We start from the raw sequence: 26201 nt of genomic DNA on the forward strand, positions 1-26201 counted from the left end.
ACTTATTGACTCAAGACATTTCAGTTTTTCATTTTGCATTCTGTTTGTAAAGATTTAGAAAAACATAATTCCACTTTGACATTGTGGGGTATTGGGTGTAGCAAAGCAACAAAACATCTCGATTTAATCAATTTGAATTCAGGCTGTAACAAAACAAAATGTTAAAAAGTTAAGGGGTGTGAATACTTGAGGGCACTTTATACCATCTACTGCATCTTTGTCACGACTTCTGCCAAAGTCATTAACTCTCCTTGTTCGGGCGGTGCTCGGTGTTCGAAGTCACCGGTCTTCTAGCCATCATTGATCCATTTTTCATTTTCCATTGGTTTTGTCTTGTCTTCCCACACACCTGTTTTCAATCCCATTCATTACCTGTTGTGTATTTAACCGTCTGTTTCCCCTCATGTCTTTGTCAGAGATTGTTTTATTGTCAGGTGTAGTTTTATGTTGTATAGGTGCGCGTCGGGTACTCGTACTCATGTTTATGTATGTACCTTTTAGTGTTATGGAGCATGTTACGTGGACTTTATTAAAAGACTCCATTTTACGCTCCGTTTGACTCTCCTGCGCCTGACTTCCCTGCCACCTATACACCTATGCCTGACAATCTTGCCATCTTGATCTAATGTATCACTAGCCACTTTAAACAATGCCACTTTCTATAATGTTTTCATACCCTACATTACTCATCTCATATGTATATACTGCACTCTATACCATCTACAGCATCTTGATAATGCCGTTCGGGCATCACTCATTCATATCTTTACGTACATATTCGTATTCATTCCTTTACACTTGTGTGGGTATAAGGCAGTTGTTGTGAAATTGTTAGGTTATATTACTTGTTAGATATTACTGTATGGTTGGAAATAGAACCACAAGCATTTCGCAACACTCGCATTAACATCTGCTAACCATGTGTATGTGACAAATACATTTGATTACCCCCAAATGTTTGATTTTCACCAACAAATGCAGGTTTCTGGCTTTACTTCAATATTTTAATACCTTCATTTTTGTGTTCAAAAAGCATGACATTCTAAAATAAATTTAATTTCATATACTTCTAAATCCTAACAATGTACTTTTTGTAAAAAACACAATGGAAATTGTTTAATTTTCTCCTTTTCATCATATTTTTTAACTTCAATCAACATCTTGACATGTGGTTACATGTTTAGAGGATTGTGGGTAATGCAATTTTTTTTGACATTATGACAAACAATGTTACATGCATGTTTAAAGAAAAAAAAGTATATTTCTATATCAGTATTAAGCAGTTTTTGTGCTATGAGAAGTAATGGATCACGATGAATGGATATCAAGACAGCCGGTCAAATTGATGTTCAAAGATGACAACCCATTCCCAACATCAGTAAGGTCATGCCCAAAACACTTTATTATAAAAGGCAAATGCATCATCCTACAATGCTTGCAGCTCTACCGCCACTCACTCACTAAGGACAACGAGGCCTGTGAAAGTCAGTTAAAATGGCTTATGATCAACAACAGAACAATGTTAAACAAGATCACTGAAAATAACTAATCAAAAATATGAAGTATTTTACGTTTTGGAATTGATAAAATTAAGTTGTATGTTAGTCATTTTTTTAGATGCTGGACTTAATATATTAGTGTTTGTGAAATCCCAAAAGGTACAGTTGAAGTCAGAAGTATACATACACCTTAGACAAATGCAGTTTTTCACAAATCCTGACATATAATCCTAGTAGAAATTCCCGGTCTTAGGTCAGTTAGGATCACCACTTTATTTTAAGAATGTGAAATGGAAGACCCATTTGTGACCAAGCTTTAACTTCCTGACTGATGTCTTGAGATGTTGACTCAATATATCCACATAATCTTCCTCCCTCATGATTCCATTTAATTTGTGTTTTTTTTAATCCTCAAGCTGACAAGATAAAAAAAATCTGGCGTTCTGCCCCTGAACAAAGTTACCCACAGTTCCCCGGTAGGCCATCATTGTAAATAAGAATGTTTTATTTACTGACTTGCCTAGTTAAATAAAAAATTAAAAGGGCTATTTTACCAAGAAGGAGAGTGATGGAATGCTGCATAAGAAAACCTGGCCTCCACAATCCCCTTGACCTCAAGCAAATTGAGATGGTTTGGGATCAGAGTGAAGGAAAAGTAGCCAACAAGTGCTTAGCATATGTGGGACTGTTGGAAAATCATTCCAGGTGAAGCTGGTTGAGAGAATGCCAAGACTGTGCAAAGCTGTCATCACGGGTGGCTATTATGTGTGTGTGATGTCTTCACTATTATTCTACAATGTAGAAATTTTTAAAAACCTTGAATGAGTAAGTCTTCAAAAACTTTTGATCGGTAGTGTATTTTAGAAAAATAAATATTACTTGTTAAAACAATCTATTTTCTCTAAGGAATTGTATTAGTATAACTATCTTCATCAGAAGGCAGTTCCAGTTCGACAATAAATGACTGATTTGTTCCATAAAGTTCCAAAAAGCCCATAATTTAGCCACTTGTTGTTACCTTGTTCAGCCCAGCATTCAATCCTCAAAAAGCACGAGCAATTTTTCCAGACAAAAACTCAAAAAGGTCCGTTACAGGTCGTGGAAACAAGTCAAATGATGTATGCAATCCATATTTAGGATGTTTTAAACATTAATCAGCAATAAAGTTCCAACCAGAGAATTTCATTGTCTAAAGACAAGCATAGGAACACAAGAACACTCTCTCGTCACCGCCTGTAATGAAACCGAGACCACCCACTCAAAGAGCTATTATGAGCTCCACCTTTATAGTAGAATCATACAACCAGAATCTAAAGACGGTGACATCTCGAGGAAGCCCTAGGAAGTGCATTCTCATCCATATCTAAGGTGGATGGAAATGGCACTGTTTTCTAAATTGAGTTCTCACTTCCTGTTTGGATTTCTTCTCAGGTTTTTGTCTGCCATATGAGTTCTGTTATACTCACATACATAATTCAAACAGTTTTAGAAACTTCAGAGTGTTTTCTATCCACCAGTAATAATAATATGCATATATTCCCATCTGGGAACGAGTAGGAGGCCGTTTACTCTGGGCACGCCTTTCATCCAAAAGTAAAAATGCTGCCCCCTAGCCTCAACAGGTTAGCCTAGTTAGCGAGCATGAACCAGCTAATCTGCCACAATGGATATCAGAAATTGGCTTCGACAAAGTATCCAAACAAAGGAGTGGAGCGCGATGAGCATCAAACCACTGAGGCCGCCGCCAAGCTCAGTTAGCTCCATGTGCAAAATCTACCCACCCTTCCACAAGCGCTGCCAAATTGGCTCCACAGCTGCCTCCACCTCTGACAGTTCCTGATGATCTATGAAAAAAGGAGCCAGCCCAAGTTAGCCTAGAATTGTACCTTAAAACGCAGGTTTTCTGTCCAAAATCGTTCATTTAATAGCAACTAGTTCATAGGAAGAGAGTAGCTGGAATACTCTGTTACTTCAGATGCTCCATTTTGTTTCCCATGTCGAAAGATCTGTGTTGGGTGGGTCCAATGGTAACACAGACATTGCCTTCAGCCAAGCTGGGTATTCTAACTGGAAGAATGCTATTGATAGTACCAAAGGATTTGCTAGGCACGCAACAAGCAAAGAGCATTTGCGAGTTGATTCAGGAAACTAGGCGTATGTCACAAGTCACGACTTCACAGGAGCCATTTGAAAGTAAAAAAAGTTTATCAAAATGCATTTTTTGGGCGGAAATGTATTCTTGATCATGTGGACTAAATAGCTTCATTAAATAGTACCCGCAAAACACCAGTCTCAATGTCAACAGCGAAGAGGACACTCCGGGATGCTGACCTTCTAGGCAAGAGCTGCAAAGAAAAAGCCATACCTCAGAAAGGCCAATAAAAAGAAAAGATTACGATGTGCAAAAGAACACAGACACTAGACAGCGGAACTCTACCGTACTTTTTGTCGCCTCTTCACTGTTGAAGTTTAAATTGGTGTTTTGCTGGTACTACTTAATGAAGCTGCCAGTTGAGGACTTGTGAGGCGTCTGTTTCTCAAACTAGACAGAATGTACATGTCCTCTTGCTCAGTTGTGCACAGAGGCCTCCCACTCCTCTTTCTATCCTGGTTAGGGCCAGTTTGCGCTGTTCTGTGAAAGGAGTAGTACAAAGCGCTGTTCGAGATCTTCAGTTTCTTGGCAATTTCTCGCATGGAATAGCCTTCATTTATCAGAACAAGAATAGACGGTTGAGTTCAGAAGAAAGTTATTTGTTTCTGGTCATTTTGAGCCTGTAATCGAACCCACAAATGCTGATGCTCCAGGTACTCAACTAGTCTAAAAAGGCCGGTTTTATTGCTTCTTTAATCAGCAAAACAGTTTTCAGCTATGCTAACATAATTGCAAAATGGTTTTCTAATGATCAATTAGCTTTTTAAAATTATAAACTTGGATTAGCTAACACAACGTGCCATTGGAACACAGGAGAGGATGCTGCGGATATTGGTCCTCTGTCCGACTATGTAGATATTGCATAAAAAATCTGCCGTTTCCAGCTACAATAGTCATTTACAACATTATTAACAATGTCTACACTGTATTCCTGATCAATTTGATGTTATTTTAATGGACAAAAAATGTGCTTTTCTTAAAAATGAGGACATTTCTATGTGACCCCAAACTTTTGAATGGTAGTGTATATATTTGATACAAGAGAGACTGGTTCACTTCACAAAATAGATGGCATCATGAGGCAGAAAAATTATGTGGATATATTGAAGCAACATCTCACGACATGTAAGGAAGTAAAACTTGGTCACAAATGGGTCTTTCAAATGGACAATGACCCCAAGCATACTTACAAAGTTGTGGCAAAATGGCTTAAGGACAACAAAGTCAAGGTATTGGAGTGGCCCTGACCTCAATCCTTTAAAATATTTGTGGGCAGAACTGAAAAAGTGTGTGCGAGCAAGGAGGCCTACAAACCTGACTCAGTTACACCAGCTCTGTCAGGAATGGGCCAAAATTCACCCAAATTATAGTGGGAAGCTTGTGGAAGGCTACACTAAATGTTTGACCCAAGTTAAACAATTTAAAGGCAATGCTACCAAATACTAATTGATTGGATGTCAACTTCTGATGCACTGGGACTGTGATGAAATAAATAAAAGCTGAAATAAATCACTCTATTATTATTCTGATATTTCACATTCTTAAAATAAAGTGGTGATCTTAACTGACCTAAGACAGGGACTTTTTACTAGGATTAATTGTCAGGAATTGTTAAAAACTGAGTTGAAATGCATTTGGCTAAGGTGTATGTAAACTTTCGTCTTCAACTGAATTTCGGCGGCTGTGAGACAAGTAGACAAGTAGACAAAACATCTACTTTAATTTCAAGCCAGCCTTGGAGAACACTAAGACCTCAATCGCTGCTTGACACTCACCATAACACTCACTGGCAGTCAACTTGGTAAAGATGGTCATCATGCCAAGATTCCGGTATCTGTCAGATACCTATCAGACTAATCCCCATCTATATAGCAAAATCATTTTTTAAAGACCTGGATAGACATATCTACTTTCATTTGGAATAAAAAGGATCTCACGGTTGCATAAAGCGTTTTTGGAAAGACAGAAAGGGGAGGGAGGGTCTTTCCCTAACAAATTTCCTCCATTCCTTTTGGGCTGCAAATATTCACAAGATAACCTTTTGGGTCTCTACATTTTTAGAGGGGGAAGGACAGGTGTGGAAAATCACTCATGTCATAAATCATCCCCAGTCTCCTTAGTCTGTGTCCCCCTACCATTGAGTAAGCAATACCACTCAAACAACCCAATTGTGAAAAGTTCACTCAGGATATGGTCTCAGTTTAGGATACACTTTGGAGACAGACAAATCAAATCAAATTTTATTTGTCACATACACATGGTTAGCAGATGTTAATGCGAGTGTAGCGAAATGCTTGTGCTTCTAGTTCCGACAATGCAGTAATAACCAACAAGTAATCAAACTAACAATTCCAAAACTACTGTCTTATACAGACAAGTGTAAGGGGATAAAGAATATGTACATAAAGATATATGAATGAGTGATGGTACAGAGCAGCATAGGCAGTTTTCAGTTCTTTCCACAGATTCTCGATTGGATTCAGGTCTGGACTTTGACTTGGCCATTCTAACACCTGGATATGTTTATTTTTGAACCATTCCATTGTAGATTTTGCTTTATGTTTTGGATCATTGTCTTGTTGGAAGACAAATCTCCGTCTCAGTCTCAGGTCTTTTGCAGACTCCATCAGGTTTTCTTCCAGAAAGGTCCTGTATTTGGCTCCATCCATCTTCCCATCAATTTTAACCATCTTCCCTGTCCCTGCTGAGGAAAGCAGGCCCAAACCATGATGCTGCCACCACCATGTTTGACAGTGGGTATGGTGTGTTCAGGGTGATGAGCTGTGTTGCTTTTACGCCAAACATAACGTTTTGCATTGTTGCCAAAAAGTTCAATTTTGGTTTCATCTGACCGGAGCACCTTCTTCCACATGTTTGGTGTGTCTCCCAGGTGGCTTGTGGCAAACTTTAAACAACACTTTTTATGGATATCTTTAAGAAATGGCTTTCTTCTTGCCACTCTTCCATAAAGGCCAGATTTGTGAAATATACGACTGATTGTTGTCCTATGGACAGAGTCTCCCACCTCAGCTGTAGATCTCTGCAGTTCATCCAGAGTGATCATGGGCCTCTTGGCTGCATCTCTGATCAGTCTTCTCCTTGTATGAGCTGAAAGTTTAGAGGGACGGCCAGGTCTTGGTAGATTTGCAGTGGTCTGATACTCCTTCCATTTCAATATTACCGCTTGCACAGTGCTCCTTGGGGTGTTTAAAGCTTGGGAAATCTTTTTGTATCCAAATCCGGCTTTAAACTTCTTCACAACAGTATCTCGGACCTGCCTGGTGTTTCCTTGTTCTTCATGATGCTCTCTGCGCTTTTAACGGACCTCTGAGACTATCACAGTGCAGGTGCATTTATACGGAGACTTGATTACACACAGGTGGATTGTATTTATCATCATTAGTCATTTAGGTCAACATTGGATCATTCAGAGATCCTCACTGAACTTCTGGAGAGAGTTTACTGCACTGAAAGTAAAGGAGCTGAATAATTTTGCACGCTCAATTTTTCAGTTTTTGATTTGTTAAAAAAGTTGGAAATATCCAATAAATGTTGTTCCACTTCATGATTGTGTCCCACTTGTTGTTGATTCTTCACAAAAAAAATACAGTTTTATATCTTTATGTTTGAAGCCTGAAATGTGGCAAAAGGGCGCAAAGTTCAAGGGGGCCAAATACTTTCGCAAGGCACTGTACATATGAGATGAATAATGTAGGGTATGTAAACATTATATTAGGTAGCATCATTTCCCATCAATTCCCATTATTAAAGTGGCTGGAGTTGAGTCAGTGTGTTGGCAGCAGCCACTCAATGTTAGTGGTTGCTGTTTAACAGTCAGATGGCCTTGAGATAGAAGCTGTTTTTCAGTCTCTCGGTCCCAGCTTTGATGCACCTGTACTGACCTCGCCTTCTGGATGATAGCGGGGTGAACAGGCAGTGGCTCGGGTGGTTGTTGTCCTTGATGATCTTTATGGCCTTCCTGTAACATCGGGTGGTGTAGGTGTCCTGGAGGGCAGGTAGTTTGCCCCCCGGTGATGCGTTGTGCAGACCTCACTACCCTCTGGAGAGCCTTACGGTTGTGGGCGGAGCAGTTGCCGTACCAGGCGGTGATACAGCCCGCCAGGATGCTCTCGGTTGTGCATCTGTAGAAGTTTGAGCTATCTCATCCATGCATTTCATTTCCAACCCACTCTTCACACCCTCCCTCATAAACACAGCCTTCCAGCTATGGTTTCAGAAAGGATTGAAGACTGTAAAATACCTTTTCCATGACCGTGTATTTACCTCTTTTGAATATCTAGTTAGAGACCACAGTATACCCCAGACACACTTCTTCAGGTATCTGCAGATTCGTTAACTTTACAATAAAGATTTCTCTCTCTTTCCCATCTCCACCCACCCACCAGCTGGCTTGATGAATGTCTGAACCTGGATCCCTATGTAAAAGGGACACATTTCTATGCTGTATGATATTATTCAGAATATTGCATGCCCTACTCTTGACCATGTAAAGTGTTCATGGGAGGAGAGTTTGGAAGCGAGATTTCAGATATCACCTGGCATTCTGCAATTGACAGGATACACTCATCCTCTATCTGAATTAGACATGGATTACTACAGTTTAAAATATTTAATCGCCTACACTTTTGCAGGAGTAGACTTACCAGATTGTATCCAGGTACATTGGGGCAAAAAAGTATTTAGTCAGCCACCAATTGTGCAAGTTCTCCCACTTAAAGAGATGAGAGAGGCCTGTAATTTTCATCACAGGTACACTTCAACTATGACAGACAAAATTTGAAAAAAAATCCATAAAAATCACATTGCAGGATTTTTAATGAATTTATTTGCAAATTATGGTGGAAAGAAGTATTTGGTCAATAACAAAAGTTTATCTCAATACTTTGTTATATACCCTTTGTTGGCAATGACAGAGGTCAAACGTTTTCTGTAAGTCTTCACAAGGTTTTTACACACTGTTGCTGGTATTTTGGCCCATTCCTCCAAGAAGATCTCCTCTAGAGCAGTGATGTTTTGGGGCTGTTGCTGGGCAACACGGACTTTCAACTCCCTCCAAAGATTTTCTATGGGGTTGAGATCTGGAGACTGGCTAGAACACTCCAGGACCTTGAAATGCTTCTTACGAAGCCACTCCTTCGTTGCCCGGGCGGTGTGTTTGGGATCATTGTCATGCTGAAAGACCCAGCCACGTTTCATCTTCAATGCCCTTGCTGATGTAAGGAGGTGTTCACTCAAAATCTCACAATACATGGCTCCATTAATTCTTTCCTTTGTCTGTCATAGTTGAAGTGTACCTATGATGAAAATAACTGGCCTCTCTCATCTTATTAAGTGGGAGAACTTGCACAATTGGTGGCTGACTAAATACTTCTTTGCCCCACTGTATATGTTAAATAACATATGGTTACATGTGGTTATAATACGAGTTTTAATGACTCTAACCTAAGTGTATGTAAACCTCCGACTTCAACTGTATGTATATTTAGCAGAAATGCTGTAAAAACACAAAATATATGTGTCCTCTCGTGGATAGGTTAATAAAAAATAGGCTCACTTGATATCCTATGGACTCGCCAACCATTTACTAGAGTTGCTCATTGAACCTCTGCTGGCAAGCTAGCGACATGCCAATGATTTGTTTAACATATCAACATGGGATGAATAGAATGTACGACTGGGTCAAAACATGAGAAGAGAACGGCAACCAGCCCATTTGGCTCGGAACCTCAGAATCCCAGAACTAATTACTGGCTTTTGCCCGAACTATTTTGTATGGTGGAAGGATGAAATAAAACAAAATGTACTCATTAAAATAAACTTTTTAATGAAACATGTCGTTAGTCTTTTTAATATGTTGGCCACCATTTTATAAGAGCAATAAGACCCTTGAACCCGCAAATTATGATGTGATAACTCCCTCCGAATGGCTGTTTTCCGGCCCTCGGCTTCGCATCGGGCATTAGAACAACCCTTAGTCGTGAGTTATCACAAATAATTCCCAGGTAATCATGCCTTATTGCTTAATTCTTTGATGAAGCCAAATTAACTCTGTGATAAAGTCAGAATGTAGGCCATTTGCTTTTCTCAATGGTGACTGTTTTTTTCATTAATTCTTATTCCTTCCTTTTTAACTCCGCTTGCCTCGCTTTATGCTGTTGGCATGGTAACAGTTGCCATCCGGAAGGTCAGAAAGCACCAATCATCTCCACGCAGACACCCACATACAGCCAGTACATAATCACTCTCATAGTGCCCCCACACTATATCCCACTCACCACACACGCACACTGTCCCTGGCATCTCCTACATACAGACAAAACAAATGGTATAAAACAAACACCATTTCAATAACACACAACCAAAAGCAGTTGGTTGTGTGTTATAATAAACAACACAAGCTTACAGAATCAGACCACACAAATAATAATACATGTCCTCCGGCACACACTTGTGAGCATACTCAGTGTCCAGTTGCGGCTATTAACTTGGGTCTTTGAGTCATTACAGTGAACTGCATGAAAGATGAAGGAAGGCATTGCATTAGCAACGTTCTGCATTAGGACGTTCTGTACTGTCGCCTCATATGACGTTGATTTAACGTCTGCTGGAAATTAGCTTTGTCAGACTAGACAAACTGCAACAAGTAAAAGAGTTGGGCACGATTTGCAAGATCTCATGTATTTTCATCTCTCACTGAAACACTGTAGAGACGTTTTTTGTTTACAAGTAAACATCAGGTACGATTGATGCATGCGCATCATCGCAACAAAAAGTTATTTAGCTGGATGGCTAATGATGGTATCAGTGATCTTCAGGTTGTAGCTCTAGAAAGAGGCCCGAGTTCCAAATGTACAATTCCGAGTCGGATCAAAGTCCAACACGTCGTAGTTCGTTTTTTCCCAGTTGTCTTGAACTTACCAGTCAGATTTTGCATGTCCGAGTTAACAGTTGTTTTGAGCGCAGCACAAGTCATCCTTCATTGACAGCATGACCAATTTTGAATGTTTCATTTTAAAACTAGGAAAAGAGACCCTAAATCTTAGACTTGGGAACCCACAGCCACTCCACGGAATAGCAGGATAATGATTGCATTGCAATGCTTGCAGTTAGCCACACTGATTCCTTCCAAACCACTCATTGTTGAATTTGTGATTTCCAACTTGTTGTGTAATGTTTATGTCCCAAGGCCGATGAACACTGATACGTTTTATCTATAATTTCTTTTCATTATTTATTTTCATTTGACAAGGATTAAAAAGGACTTGCCATGACATTGTCAACTTGATTCATGATGATGACTGCTAGCTAAGATATTGAAAGTATGATGTTGATTAGTCAAATCAAAGCTACTGTAGATATAATGTGATTTTACATCATTTTATCTGTCGTCAATGACCTTGAGCCTTCTTGGATGGGCACTTCTAATGTAACTATGTCAGCACCCAAGGAGCTTGAATTTCCTAGCTCTACCCTTGGCGGTCACGTAGTGTCCCCATGAGTTACAGAACACAGCCAATCATGGGGCAACGCTCCGTATTTACCTCTGGCTTGCCCCACCACCACAGAAAGCACTGAGCTAGGCTGAAACACCTGCATTTTGGAGCTGCCTTACTCAAGAAAACAAAAAAGAGACCATGTTTGTATGTGACTTTATTAACTCAATGATATATATTTGTTTACATTGTTTGCAAACTGATATGTGACACGTATTAATGCCAAATAACATGCAAAACAGGAAAGCCCCCCCCAAAAAAAATAAAAAAATGTGGGTCTGCCCCACCTGCCCTGCACGACTGGTGGCCACTGAGTAGAGGACAGCTATTTAGAGAGTAATACATGAAACTGCATAGGAACCTTATCAATCACCTTCAAAACTGCTAGATGAGACTGAGCAAAGCAAAAACATTTGATGTGTGTACAGGTTTACATGTTTTTACTTCTTTAAACTTTATTTAACTAGGCAAGCCATTTAAGAACAAATTCTTATTTACAATGACGGCCTACACCAGCCAAACCATAACCCGGACGATCCTGGGCTAATTGTGCGTCGCCCTATGGGACTCCCAATCACGGCCGGTTGTGATACATCCTGGAATCGAACCAGTGACGCCTCTAGCGCTGAGATTCAGTGCCTTAGACTGCTGTGCCACTCGGGTGCCACACATGCTACATACAGTACTCCACCTATCAGACCATATTGGGTGTGAACTGCTGTATGGGACTCCAGCTCTTTTCTGCATCATGGAAAAAAATCAATTGGGTATGTTCTAACACACTCAGACAACAGGGTCAATGCAACTGACATGAGCTAGCATCAGGAGCATCAAAGCGCCTGCTGCTATGCTAACTACTGTATTTCAGCATCGCAAGCGTGGACTTATGTTTTTTAAATATTTGTTAACAGTCCAATTGTCAATCTTTTAATGCCTTTAGTTGATGCAACAAGTCAGACATATGGGACGTAGAACAATAGGGAACGTAGATCAAGTTTTAAGATGGCAGTCTTGTGTGGTTAACACCACAACAGGGCTTTTTTTGACATAATCATGCCAACTAACACTCTAGACCAGGGGTCTCCGACAGGTTGATCCCAAGCTACCAGTAGCTCACAGCCCACCTATGAGTAGCTCGCCATACAATTATGGAAGTACATACATTTTCCAAGTGTTCCACCGCAAACTGTCATAAACAAATCTCACAAATGTCAGACACTGCAACCTCCCAGCTTCTATCCAATCAAAGCATCATTGATATTATCCCACACCTAGTTAGCCACAATTGGCTTAAAAAGCCTGACGTAACACAATATACAGTATGCCAATTAATTTACAGCAATATTGCTTTGTGTAGGCGGTTAGCAATGTTAAAGACAGGCTTTGCCCAAAACATTCTCTTTCTAATAAATGTTAACAGCAAATTAGGCCTACCTGACAGAAGGATAGCATGATTATTTGTATCAATCTGGTGGGCCTTTGTTTTGCAAACTCTGCCATTACATGTGCAGTGCAGCAACATCACTAGCCAAGCACATCCCACTCTCCCTAGGTGCACACTTGAATTAACCTCTTGAAACTCTAGGGGCGCTATATCATTTTTGGATAAAAAGATGTTCCCGTTTTAAGCGCAATATTTTGTCACAAAAAGATGCTCGACTATGCATATAATTGGTAGCTTTGGAAAGAAAACACTCTGACGTTTCCAGAACTGCAAAGATATTTTCTGTGCGTGCCCTAGAACGTGAGCTACAGGTAAAACCAAGATGAAACGGCATCCAGGAAATGAGCAGGATTTGAGGCTCCGTTTTCCATTGTCTCCTTATATGGCTGTGAATGCGAGAGGAATGAGTCTGCCCTTTCTGTCGTTTCCCCAAGGTGTCTGCAGCATTGTGACGTATTTGTAGGCATATCATTGGAAGATTGACCATAAGAGACCACATTTACCACGTGTCCGCCCGGTGTCCTGCGCCGAATTTGGTGCGCAAACCTCAGCTGCAAGTATTTTTCCATGGAATTCAGAGAAGAAAGCATGCTTCCACGAACGATATATCAATGAAGAGATATGTGAAAAAACACCTTGAGGATTGATTCCAAACAACGTTTGCCATGTTTCGGTCGATATTATGGAGTTAATTCGGAAAAAGTTTGACGTTGTTGGTGACTGAATTTTCGGTTCGTTTCGGTAGCCAAATGTGATGTACAAAACGGAGCGATTTCTCCTACACAAAGATGCTTTCAGGAAAAACTGAACATTTGCTATGTAACTGAGAGTCTCCTCATTGAAAACATCCGAAGCTCTTCAAAGGTAAATGATTTTATTTATTTGGTTATCTGGTTTTTGTGAAAATGTTGCGTGCTAAATGCTACTCAAAATGCTAAGCTAGCTTAGCATACTCTTACACAAATTAGTGAATAGCGATGGTTCAAAAGCATATTTTGAAAATCTGAGATGACAGTGTTGTTAAGAAAAGGTTAAGCTTTAGAGCAGGCGCATTATTTTCATTTTATTTGAGATTTTCAGAAATCGTTAACGTTACATTATGCTAATGAGCTTGAGGCTATAACTGGATACAGGTTTTTTTTATAGCCAAACGTGAACAAAATGGAGCGATTTGTCCTACACAAATAATATTTTTTTGAAAAACTGAACATTTGCTATCTAACTGAGAGTCTCCTCATTGAAAACATCTGAAGTTCTTCAAAGGTAAATTATTTTATTTTAATTATTTTCTTGTTTTTGTGAAAATGTTGCTGGCTGAATTCTAGGCTTATAGCTATGTTAGCAATCAATACTCTTACACAAATGCTTGTTTAGCTATGGTTGAAAAGCATATTTTGAAAATCTGAGATGACAGTGTTGTTAACAAAAGTCTAAGCTTGAGAGCAAATATATTTATTTCATTTCATTTGCGTTTTCATGAATAGTTAACATTGCGTTATGCTAATGAGCTTGAGTCTTGAAATAGAATCCCGGATCCTGGATTGCGCGACGCAACAGGTTAAAAGAGAAATTACCCATTAAAAAAATCTGTTTTTTCAGACCTGCTGTTTATTTTTCTGATTTAAGTATTGACATGGACTCAGAATATCCAATTGTATTAATTCTATATAAATAATTGTAATTTTGAAAGTGAAACAAAAAAAAATCTGAACCCAGGAAAACTAAGACAGATTTTAAAAATTAAAAAAGATTTTATAGGGCCCCTGGAGTTGTTTATTAAGAATGTGCCTATTTGAAAGCAGAAAATGTGGAGCTTGCAACATTTCATTTTTTTTTAAATGTACTTGTTGCAGTAGCTGTCATGCTAGAAAAGGTTGTTGACCCCTGTTCTAGGCCCATTGTTACACCGTATGTGATGTTTAGGAGGCTTATTTATTTCCTGGTTTACCCCAACCTCTCACCTCAAACCACTAAAACCTTCTCTCTTCATTATCTTCTAAAACAAAACAAAAACAAACAAAAAACCAGGGCGAGGAGGCCGAACACACACAGGACAGGGACAAGGATACACCAAGTTTTTCTTGGTAAAGCAAAACAAATAGAACCAGACAAATGGACCATAAAAAAAGGCAATAAACATTGAAACAGGTGGATTTTCGACATCGACAACATGACCAGACATTATACAGTGATTCATGGGAATGGTTGTGGTACAGGGAGGTGAGGTGGGGAGTGCCCCTACCTTTTCTGATGCAGATGAGCTCATGTACTCCGCAGTTGCGCTCACCACCTGGAAAGACAATGCATTTTAAATGGCCTGTAACGCATAATGGTAGACAAACAAATAACAACCATACATGGATATACAATAAAAACAACAGGTTAAGAGTCAATGACACAGATATGCTGACAAAAATCTGGATTTCACAAGAAGAGAGAGAATACACAAGACAACAGAAATGCAGTCAAACACGCATATGGAACTTCTATATCTGTTGTGATTCCACATGACTAAACAATATTGGCAATAATGTGTGGCATTTTAGGAAATATGTACACACTTTCAGACCATCATTTGCAATTTCAGAATCCAAAGGAAAGCCTGGGCCCTATGCATGGTATCTTGAACATGCACACTTTATATGATTACATATGAACACATTTATAGTTACAGTAAACTCAATGTTTCCATGGATAGGCTACTAACTGTATTACAAAAGTAATATTGAATTTTGTCTGGTTGATAATGCAACCAAATATCAACATTTGAAGAAGATGTACTACTGCTTGGAGAGTTGCTTGGAGAGTTCCATCTGGGTCAATCCCATTCTTTAACTTGGGTTGGAGACGTGAATCCAACATGTCATTGTTAACTTAATAGGCTATTTCTTGTAATTCAAAAGTGATATTGAATTGTGTTTGGTTGTCAATGAAAGCAGAAGATACATTTCCTTGATATTGATATTTAGTTGCGTTGACAACCAAACATAATTCAATATCACTAAATACACTGTTCAAAAAAACAAAGGGAACACTTAAACAACACAATGTAACTCCAAGTCAATCACACTTCTGTGAAATCAAACTGTCCACTTTGGAAGCAACACTGATTGACAATACATTTCACATGCTGTTGTGCAAAAACAAGACTCCATGAGGGTGGTATGAGGGCCCGACGTCCACAGGTGGGGGTTGTGCTTACAGCCCAACACCGTGCAGGACGTTTGGCATTTGCCAGAGAACACCAAGATTGGCAAATTCGCCACTGGCGCCCTGTGCTCTTCACAGATGAAAACAGGTTTACACTGAGCACGTGACAGACGTGACAGAGTCTGGAGACGCCATGGAGTACGTTCTGCTGCCTGCAACATCCTCCAGCATGACCGGTTTGGCGGTGGGTCAGTCATGGTGTGGGGTGGCATTTCTTTGGGGGGCCGCACAGCCCTCCATGTGCTCGCCAGTGGTAGCCTGACTGCCATTAGGTACCGAGATGAGATCCTCAGACCCCTTGTGAGACCATATGCTGGTGCGGTTGGCCCTGGGTTCCTCCTAATGCAAGACAATGCTAGACCTCATGTGGCAGGAGTGTGTCAGCAGTTCCTGCAAGAGGAAGGCATTCATGCTATGGACTGGCCCGCCCGTTCCCCAGGCCTGAATCAAATTGAGCACATCTGGGACATCATGTCTCGCTCCATCTACCAATGCCACGTTGCACCACAGACTGTCCAGGAGTTGGCGGATGCTTTAGTCCAGTACTTAATTTCCACCATAATTTGCAAATAAATTCATTAAAAATCCTACAATGTGATTTTCTGGATTTTTTTTCTCATTTTGTCTGTCATAGTTGAAGTGTACCTATGATGAAAATTACAGGCCTCTTCTCATCTTTTTAAGTAGGAGAACTTGCACAATTGATGGTTGACTAAATACTTTTTTGCCCCACTGTATTTACAGCATAGATTACATGTCACAATACGTTGACAAATTACATTGAAATAACATTGATTCAACCAGTTGGTGACCAGTGGGAAGCCTCCTTAGTCATTAGAGTCAAACATATAATTTGACAGATAAAGACCTCAAGAGCTGTCCCAACCAGTTAAGCATTACCAGCAGGTGCAATGATTATAGAAAAAGGCCGCGAATCAGTGGTTCCTGCGCCATAGACTGTCATTTTCTTTTGAGTTGAATTTTTTTGTTGTTGATATATCTGTATGATAATCTAGACATGGCATACATGCAACACTATCTCTTGCACTTTTGACAATTTTTACATGAGGCCTAACTCACATGAAAGGCCTATGCCTAAATACTTATAACCACTACTGTCGGTAAATAAATAATGAAATATATTTTTCTTTAGATTATTTCATTAACATACAGTACAGTGGCGTGCGAAAGTATTAACCGCCCTTGGCATTTTTCCTATTTTGTTGCCTTACAACCTGGAATTAAAATACATTTTTGGGTGGTTTGTATCGATTGATTTACACAACACTTCGAAGATCCAAATATTTTTAATTGAGAAAAAAAAGAAGAAATAAGACAAAACGCACAAACTTGAGCGTGCATAACTATTCACCCCCCCAAGTCAATAATTCGTAGAGCCACCTTTAGCAGCAATTACAATTGCCAGTTTCTTGGGGTATGTCTCTATAAACTTGAAACATCTAGCCACTGGAATTTTTGCCCATTCTTCAAGGCAAAACTGCTCCAGCTCCTTCAAGTTGGATGGGTACCGCTGGGGAACAGCAATCTTTAAGTCATACCACATATTCTCAATTGGATTGAAGTCTGGGCTTTGACTAGGCCATTCCAAGACATTTAAATGTTTCCCTTAAATCACTTGAGTGTTGCTTTAGCAGTATGCTTAGGGTCATTGTCCTGCTGGAAGGTGAACCTCTGTCCCAGTCTCAAATCTCTAGAAAACTGAAACAGGTTTCCATCAAGAATTTCTCTGTATTAGCGCCATCCATCATTCCTTCAATTCTGACCAGTTTTCCAGTCCCTGCCGATGAAAAACATCCCCAGAGCATGATGCTGCCACCACCATGATACACTGTGTGGATGGTGTTCTCTGAGTGATGAGAGGTGTTGGGTTTGCGCCAGCCATAGCATTTTCTTGATGGCCAAAAAGCTCAATTTTAGTCTCAACTAACCAGAATACCTTCTTCCATATGTTTGGGGAGACTCCCACATGCCTTTGGAGAACACCAAGTGGGTTTGCTTATTTTTTTCTTTAAGCAATGGCTTTTTTCTGGACACTCTTCCGTAAAGCCCAGATCTGTGGCGTGTAAGGCTTAAAGTGGTCCTCTCTTGGAAGGTTTGTTGTGGCGCCATATTCTTTCCATTTTTTAAAATAATGGATTTAAATGCTGCTCCGTGGGATGTTCAAAGTTTCTGATATTTTTTTATAACCCAACACTTATCTGTACTTCTCCAGAACTTTGTCGCTGACCTGTTTGGAGAACTCCTTGGTCTCCATGGTGCCGTTTGCTTGGTGGTGTTGCAGACTCTGGGGCTTTTCAGAACAGGTTTATATATACTGAGATCATGTGACAGATCATGTGACACTTAAATAAAGTTCACCTGTGTACAATCTAACTAATTATGTTACTTCTGAAGGTACAGTGCCTTGCGAAAGTATTCGGCCCCCTTGAACTTTGCGACCTTTTGCCACATTTCAGGCTTCAAACAAAGATATAAAACTGTATTTTTTTGTGAAGAATCAACAAGTGGGACACAATCATGAAGTGGAACGACATTTATTGGATATTTCAAACTTTTTTAACAAATCAAAAACTGAAAAATTGGGCGTGCAAAATTATTCAGCCCCCTTAAGTTAATACTTTGTAGCGCCACCTTTTGCTGCGATTACAGCTGTAAGTCGCTTGGGGTATGTCTCTATCAGTTTTGCACATCGAGAGACTGAAATTTTTTCCCATTCCTCCTTGCAAAACAGCTCGAGCTCAGTGAGGTTGGATGGAGAGCATTTGTGAACAGCAGTTTTCAGTTCTTTCCACAGATTCTCGATTGGATTCAGGTCTGGACTTTGACTTGGCCATTCTAACACCTGGATATGTTTATTTTTTAACCATTCCATTGTAGATTTTGCTTTATGTTTTGGATCATTGTCTTGTTGGAAGACAAATCTCCGTCCCAGTCTCAGGTCTTTTGCAGACTCCATCAGGTTTTCTTCCAGAATGGTCCTGTATTTGGCTCCATCCATCTTCCCATCAATTTTAACCATCTTCCCTGTCCCTGCTGAAGAAAAGCAGGCCCAAACCATGATGCTGCCACCACCATGTTTGACAGTGGGGATGGTGTGATCAGTGTGATGAGCTGTGTTGCTTTTACGCCAAACATAACGTTTTGCATTGTTGCCAAAAAGTTCAATTTTGGTTTCATCTGACCAGAGCACCTTCTTCCACATGTTTGGTGTGTCTCCCAGGTGGCTTGTGGCAAACTTTAAACGGCACTTTTTATGGATATCTTTAAGAAATGGCTTTCTTCTTGCCACTCTTCCATAAAGGCCAGATTTGTGCAATATACAACTGATTGTTGTCCTATGGACAGAGTCTCCCACCTCAGCTGTAGATCTCTGCAGTTCATCCAGAGTGATCATGGGCCTCTTGGCTGCATCTCTGATCAGTCTTCTCCTTGTATGAGCTGAAAGTTTAGAGGGACGGCCAGGTCTTGGTGGATTTGCAGTGGTCTGATACTCCTTCCATTTCAATATTATCGCTTGCACAGTGCTCCTTGGGGTGTTTAAAGCTTGGGAAATCTTTTTGTATCCAAATCCGGCTTTAAACTTCTTCACAACAGTATCTCGGACCTGCCTGGTGTTTCCTTGTTCTTCATGATGCTCTCTGCGCTTTTAACGGACCTCTGAGACTATCACAGTGCAGGTGCATTTATACGGAGACTTGATTACACACAGGTGGATTGTATTTATCATCATTAGTCATTTAGGTCAACATTGGATCATTCAGAGTACCTCACTGAACTTCTGGAGAGAGTTTGCTGCACTGAAAGTAAAAGGGCTGAATAATTCTGCACGCCCAATTTTTCAGTTTTTGATTTGTTCAAAAAGTTTGAAATATCCAATAAATGTTGTTCCACTTCATGATTGTGTCCCACTTGTTGTTGTTTCTTCACAAAAAAATACAGTTTTATATCTTTATGTTTGAAGCCTGAAATGTGGCAAAAGGTCGCAAAGTTCAAGGGGGCCGAATACTTTCGCAAGGCACTGTAATTGGTTGCACCAGATATTATTTAGGGGCTTCATAGCAATGGGGGTGAATACATATGCGCACACCATTTTTCAGTTTTATTTACTTAAGTTATTTTTTTCACTTCACCAATTTGGACTATTTTGTGTATGTCCATTACATGAAATTGAAATAAAAATCAATTTAAATTACAGGTTGTAATGCAACAAAATTGGAAAAACGCCAAGGGGGATGAAAACTTTTGCAAGGCACCGTACATCACGTTATTTCAAGTTATCCCTTTGGAGCGCAATATCACGTTGTTAAAAAAGATGCCTAAATTGGGCATGCCTATAAGTTGGGCAATTGACAGCATTTAAAGCATATGCGTTCAGTGATTAATCATACCTTTAAAATATTTTATGCAATATTATCATCAAGTTATTTGATGCCTACTGTGCCAGAAGCTATTTAGAGAGTTGTTGAACGGGAGTGACGTGTGTTAATATAACGCAGGGTTTCCCAAACGTGGTCCTCGGAACCCCCATGGGGTGCACGTTTAGTTTTTTTGCCCGAGCACTACACAACTGATTCAAATAATGAAATAATCAAAACGTGCAATCTTGGGGTTTCGAGGACCAAGTTTGGGAAACACTGATATAACGGTCATAAAAATTCCGCTTTTAAGAACAATTCAGTACCATATGCCTGTCATGCTATTTAAAAATACCAGAATTTGAACATTTACATTTAAGTCATTTAGCAGACGCTCTTATCCAGAGCGACTTACAAATTGAACAAAAAATGATTATGAATGCCAACATATTAGGCATACGCATGTGATAGCAAAATTTCTGGAAATTTGTTTTAAAACTGAAAAAAAAAGATCTGTGAACAAAAGCATGAGATGAGCCTCCAGAGGTCTGTGCCCCGGGACTCCAAATGCGGTATTCTGGCCCAGTATAGAGTTCACAGCTGGCCTCATCGTGATTGGTTATTGCCCATCATTTGCAACCATGTCAATTAGTGTCATCAATATCTTTCCTTTGTGGTACCTTAAACTGTTGTGATTACCAGCTAAGAAACTTTTATGAGTTGATTTTACTCCTGGCTCAAGAGTTTTTGTCTGGGCAGTGTCTTGTCATCATCATAAAACCTCCTCTGAGCTGGGAGTGTTTTTTGTCTTAAAACAGGTTTTTAACATGATTCCTAGGATATTTTCTGAGATGCTTTGTGGATACATGCACAGGATTGCAAATCGACCATATTTTTTAATACTTTCAGCACAAAGCAATTATGAAACAGTTGAAGTAAGAAGGTTACATACACTTAGGTTGGAGTCATTAAAACTTGTATTTCAACCACTCCACACATTTCTTGTTAACAAACTATAGTTTTGGCAAGTCAGTTAGGACATCTACTTTGTGCAAGACACAAGTAATTTTTCCAACATGTGTACAGACAGATTATTTCACTAATAATTCACTGTATCACAATTCCAGTGGGTCAGAAGTTTACATACACTAAGTTGACTGTGCCTTTAAACAGCTTGGAAAATTAAAAAAAATATGTCATGGCTTTAGAAGCTTCTGATAGGCTAATTGACATCATTTGAGGTGTACCTGTGGATGTATTTCAAGGCCTACCTTCAAAACCAGTGTCTCTTTGCTTGACATCATTGGAAAATAAAAAGAAATCAACCAAGACCTCAGAAAAAAATTGTAGACCTCCACAAGTCTGGTTCATCCTTGGGAGCAATTTCCAAACGCCTGGCTTAAGGACTTAAGGAGTGGCTTAAGGTCAACCAAGTCAAGGTATTGGAGTGGTCATCACAAAGCCCTGACCTCAATCCTATAAAGATTTGTGGGCAGAACTGAAATAGCGTGTGTGAGCGAGGTCTACAAACCTGACTCAGTTACACCAGCTCTGTCAGAGGAATGGGCCAACATTTACTCAACTTATTGTGGGAAGCTTGTGGAAGGCTACACCAAAATGTTTGACCCAAGTTAAACAATTTAAAGGCAATGTTACCAAATGCATATTGAGTGTATGTAAACTTCTCACCCACTGGGACTGTGATGAAAGAAATAAAAGCTCAATTAAATCACCTCTCTACTCTCATTCTGAGATTTCACATTCTTAAAATAAAGTTGCAGGGAATTTTTACTAGGATTAAATGTCAGGAATTGTGAAAAACTGAGTTTAAATGTATTTGGCAGAGGTGTATGTAAACTTCTGACTTCAACTGTATGAGTGAGATGTGAGCTATTCTTTTGAGCAATTGTTTTAAACATTTGAAAGTGTCTTTCAACATAAAAACATTCTGATCCTGTGGATGGTGATCCACAATGTTTTCACAATGACATTATACGAAACCCCATTTTATCTTTCTTCATGTGCTGTTTTACTTTAAGCCGATGCTAATCTACAGATATAGGATCTTAATTTGAGCCAGTTTGCTAATGCAGGAAAATAATCCTGCAGAAAAGGAAATGTTAATTGCCATTTTGTTTTAGGTTGATACATTTTTCGTAAAGGAAAATCAAGTCTGAAATTTCAATGTGTAAATTACAAACTTTAGAAGCCTTTTAAAACCTCAAATACACTATACATTTTACATTTCCTGCAGGAAAGAAATCCTGGAACCGGGTGATCAAATCAAGATCCTACCCCTGAAAACGGCACAATATGTGTTTGTCTTGAACCAGCGGAAAGGACAGAATTTAAAAGACCACTTTATTGCTCCCTTAATGAGCACTGATGAGGCATGCAATTGTATTTTTCCAAAAATACATACTGTATGTTCTCCATTCCCTGACGAATAGCCAAATCGATCACCCTCCACACTTAGCAAGAAACATGAAGTCTTCCCACTATTGTCTTTAGTTGGACACCATGTTGTCTAAAGCAAAGTATTAATTCAAATGTTCATCCATCTTAAAGAGAAGAGGAGGAGCCTTGAAAAATGAGTGCCAGTTGTGACCGACCTGCTCAAATCGGCCTTATGTAGCAAAAAAAAAAAAAGTTATTTATTTTTTTACAATGTGTAAAAGTAGAGACTGAGAGATACAAAATGGTATATCATACATTGCAGTTGGGAAAGTAATTCGGCTTTGAAAGTTGATAAACTTGTAAACTCACGTTTGAGAAAATGGCCTTTTAATGTTTTGGTACTACTACTGGAGAGCCCTTCTTTGTCTACACCCATTCAGCATCGTTCACACCCTCTTAAGCCTTAGCCCCACCCATCTATTTAAGGGTCGATCTGAGCGTTCTGTACTAACAGCAGCAGTCGAGCACCCATGCTAACTTGCTAACTACTTCCACACAAATAAGAGAACAGCTCACTGAACATTACTCGCCCTATTAGAGCTGGTTTTGTAAGGGATGGCTGCCGTTTTACGGCCTCCTAACCAACTGTGCTATTTTGTTCGTTTTTTTGCGATGTTTGTATCATTTTTTTACTTATTTTGTACATAATGTTATTGTTACTTTAAATTTATTTTTACTTTAGTTTATTTAGAAAATATTTTCTTAACTCTTTCTTGAACTGCACTGTTGGTTAAGGGCTTGTAAGTAAATATTTCACGGTAAGGTTGTATTCGGCGCATGTGAAAAATAAAGTTTGATTTTGTTATGTTATCCAGATTGTTGATGACTGCAACTGTGCTGTCAGATTGTCTATTCGTAAATTCAGAGCGTTTCTTTCATACTCAGATGAGCAAATGGCTCTGAGATCCGAATAATACGATCATACACGTAACGTTATCTAGCAAGCCAGCCAGCTAACGTTATATAGCTCGTTAACTGTACAGTTTAACTTGAAATTAAAATACATTGATAAAATTAGAAATGTGTAATATTTGAAAATGTAGCTAGCTAGACTATCTTACCCATGGTCTGAAATCAGAGTAGATAGCCAGAACGAATTTACCAGCTAGTACGTCTATCAAAAGTTGTTGCAGTGACATTCTATTGAAATGGATAATTGCATAGTGGAATCTTTAAGATATGTAGCTAGCTAGCTAAACAATTAACCATAATCCCAGCTCATGACTTTACTACCCTGCATGAATCTGCAGGTAGCTAACCAACCATGTTCATGTTAGCCAAGAAAATGGCTCAGAGATACGAATAATAAGTTCATATACGTAACGTTAGCTAGTGAGCCACCCAGCTAACGTTAATTAGCTCACTAACATTACACTTTAACTTGAAATGAAACCACTTCCTGTCAAAATTAGAAACATGTAATTTTGAAAATGTTGCTACTATCTTACATCACGTATACATCGTGAATGGACGCTTCTCTTGTCGGATGCCATGGTTGCCCTTAGTTTGAAGTCGACCGATTATGATTTTTCAACGCCGATACCAATTATTGGAGAACCAAAAAAAGCAGATATGGATTAATCAGACCATTTCTTTTATTTATTTGTAATAATGACAATTACAACACTACTGAATGAACACTTATTTTAACTTAATATAATACATCAAAATCAATTTAGCCTCAAATAAATAATATAACATGTTCAATTTGGTTTAAATAATGTTAAAACACTGTGTTGGAGAAGAAAGTAAAAGTGCAATATGTGCCATGTAAGTAAGATAATGTTTAAGTTCCTTGCTCAGAACATGAGAACATATGAAAGCTGGTGGTTCCTTTTAACATGAGTCTTCAATATGCCCAGTAAGAAGTTTTAGGTTGATGTTATTATAGGAATTATAGGACTATTTCTCTCTACACCATTTGCATATCATATGCCTTTGACTATTGGATGTTCTTATAGGCACTTTAGTATTGCCAGTGTAACAGTATAGCTTCCGTCCCTCTCCTCGCCCCCTACCTGGACTCGAACCAGGAACACATCGACAACAGCCACCCTCGAAGCAGCGTTACCCATACAGAGCAAGGGGAACAACCACTCCCAAGTCTCAAAGCGAGTGATTTTTGAAACGCTATTAGCGCACACTCCACTAACTAGCTAGCCATTTCACATCGGTTACTCCAGCCTAATCTAGGGAGTTGTTAGGCTTGAAGTCATAAACAGCGCAATGCTTCGAAGAGCTGCTGGCAAAACGCACAAAAGTGCTGTTTGGATGAATGCTTACGAGCCTGCTGCTGCCAACCACCGCTCAGTCAGACTGCTCTATCAAATCATAGACTTAGTTATAACATAATAACACACAGAAATACGAGCCTTAGGTCATTAATATGGTCGAATCTGGAAACTGTCATCTCGAAAACAAGACGTTTATTCTTTCAGTGAAATACGGAACCGTTGCGTATTTTATCTAACGGGTGGCATCCCTAAGTCTAAATATTCCTATTACATTGCATAACCTTCAATGTTATGTCATAATTACAAATAATTCTGGCAAATTAGGCAGCCCAAAGTGTTGCATATACACTGACTCTGCGTGCAATGAACGCAAGAGAAGTGACACAGTTTCACCTGGTTAATATTGCCTGCTAACCTGGATTTCTTTTAGCTAAATATGCAGGTTTAAAAATATATACTTCTGTGTATTGATTTTAAGAAAGGCATTGATGTTTATGGTTAGGTACACATTGAAGCAACAACAGTCCTTTTTCACGAATACGCACCGCATCGATTATATGCAACGCAGGACACACTAGATAAACTAGTAATATCAACCATGTGTCATTAACTAGTGATGATTGATTGATTGTTTTTTATAAGCTAAGTTTAATGCTAGCTAGCAACTTACCTTGGCTTACTGCATTCGCGTAACAGGCAGCCTCCTCGTGGAGTGCAATGTAATCAGGTGGTTAGAGCGTTGGACTTGTTAACTGTAAGGTTGCAAGATTGAATCCCCGAGCTGACAAGGTAAAAATCTGTCGCTCTGCCCCTGAACAAGGCAGTTAACCCACCGTTCCTAGGCCGTCATTGAAAATAAGAATGTGTTCTTAACTGACTTTCCTAGTTAAATAAAGATTAAATAAAGGTGTAAAAAATATATGTTTTTATTTTATTTATTTATTTATTTATTTTTTAAATCGGCCAAATCGGTGTCCAAAAATACCGATTTCCGATTGTTATGAAAACTTGAAATCGTCCATTCCGATTAATTGGTCAACCTCTTTTGAAGATGTCATCCGGAGACAATTTTTTTCTCCATCTCCTGAGCTATAATACACGAATTACGCTGATTCAAAGCTTGGTCCTCCAGAAGTGATGAGCAACACTTATGCTGTTTTACTACGCACTACCTTTTTAAAAAAAAGCCGTGTTAGAACAGATTACCTACACATACTGCCCATCGCAAATAGACAGAAACGCGCTATATGGCAGACCAATCCAAACTCATCTTTCGGCATGTCCAGCCCACTCATTATCTCAGCCAATCATGGCT

General features: G+C 39.3%; 1 protein-coding gene across 1 annotated transcript in view; it reads right to left on the reverse strand.

Annotated features, from left to right (window-relative positions):
- Positions 1-26201, reverse strand: part of syt14a (synaptotagmin XIVa) — a 200848-nt gene that overhangs the window by 120212 nt on the left and 54435 nt on the right. The window contains exon 2 of the mRNA XM_064925577.1: positions 14852-14899. Coding sequence (XP_064781649.1) covers positions 14852-14899 — 48 coding nt within the window. The remainder of the gene's footprint in view (positions 1-14851; positions 14900-26201) is intronic.

This window comes from Oncorhynchus masou, chromosome 2, assembly GCF_036934945.1.
Source record: "Oncorhynchus masou masou isolate Uvic2021 chromosome 2, UVic_Omas_1.1, whole genome shotgun sequence".
In the NCBI taxonomy this organism is placed as follows: domain Eukaryota; kingdom Metazoa; phylum Chordata; class Actinopteri; order Salmoniformes; family Salmonidae; genus Oncorhynchus; species Oncorhynchus masou.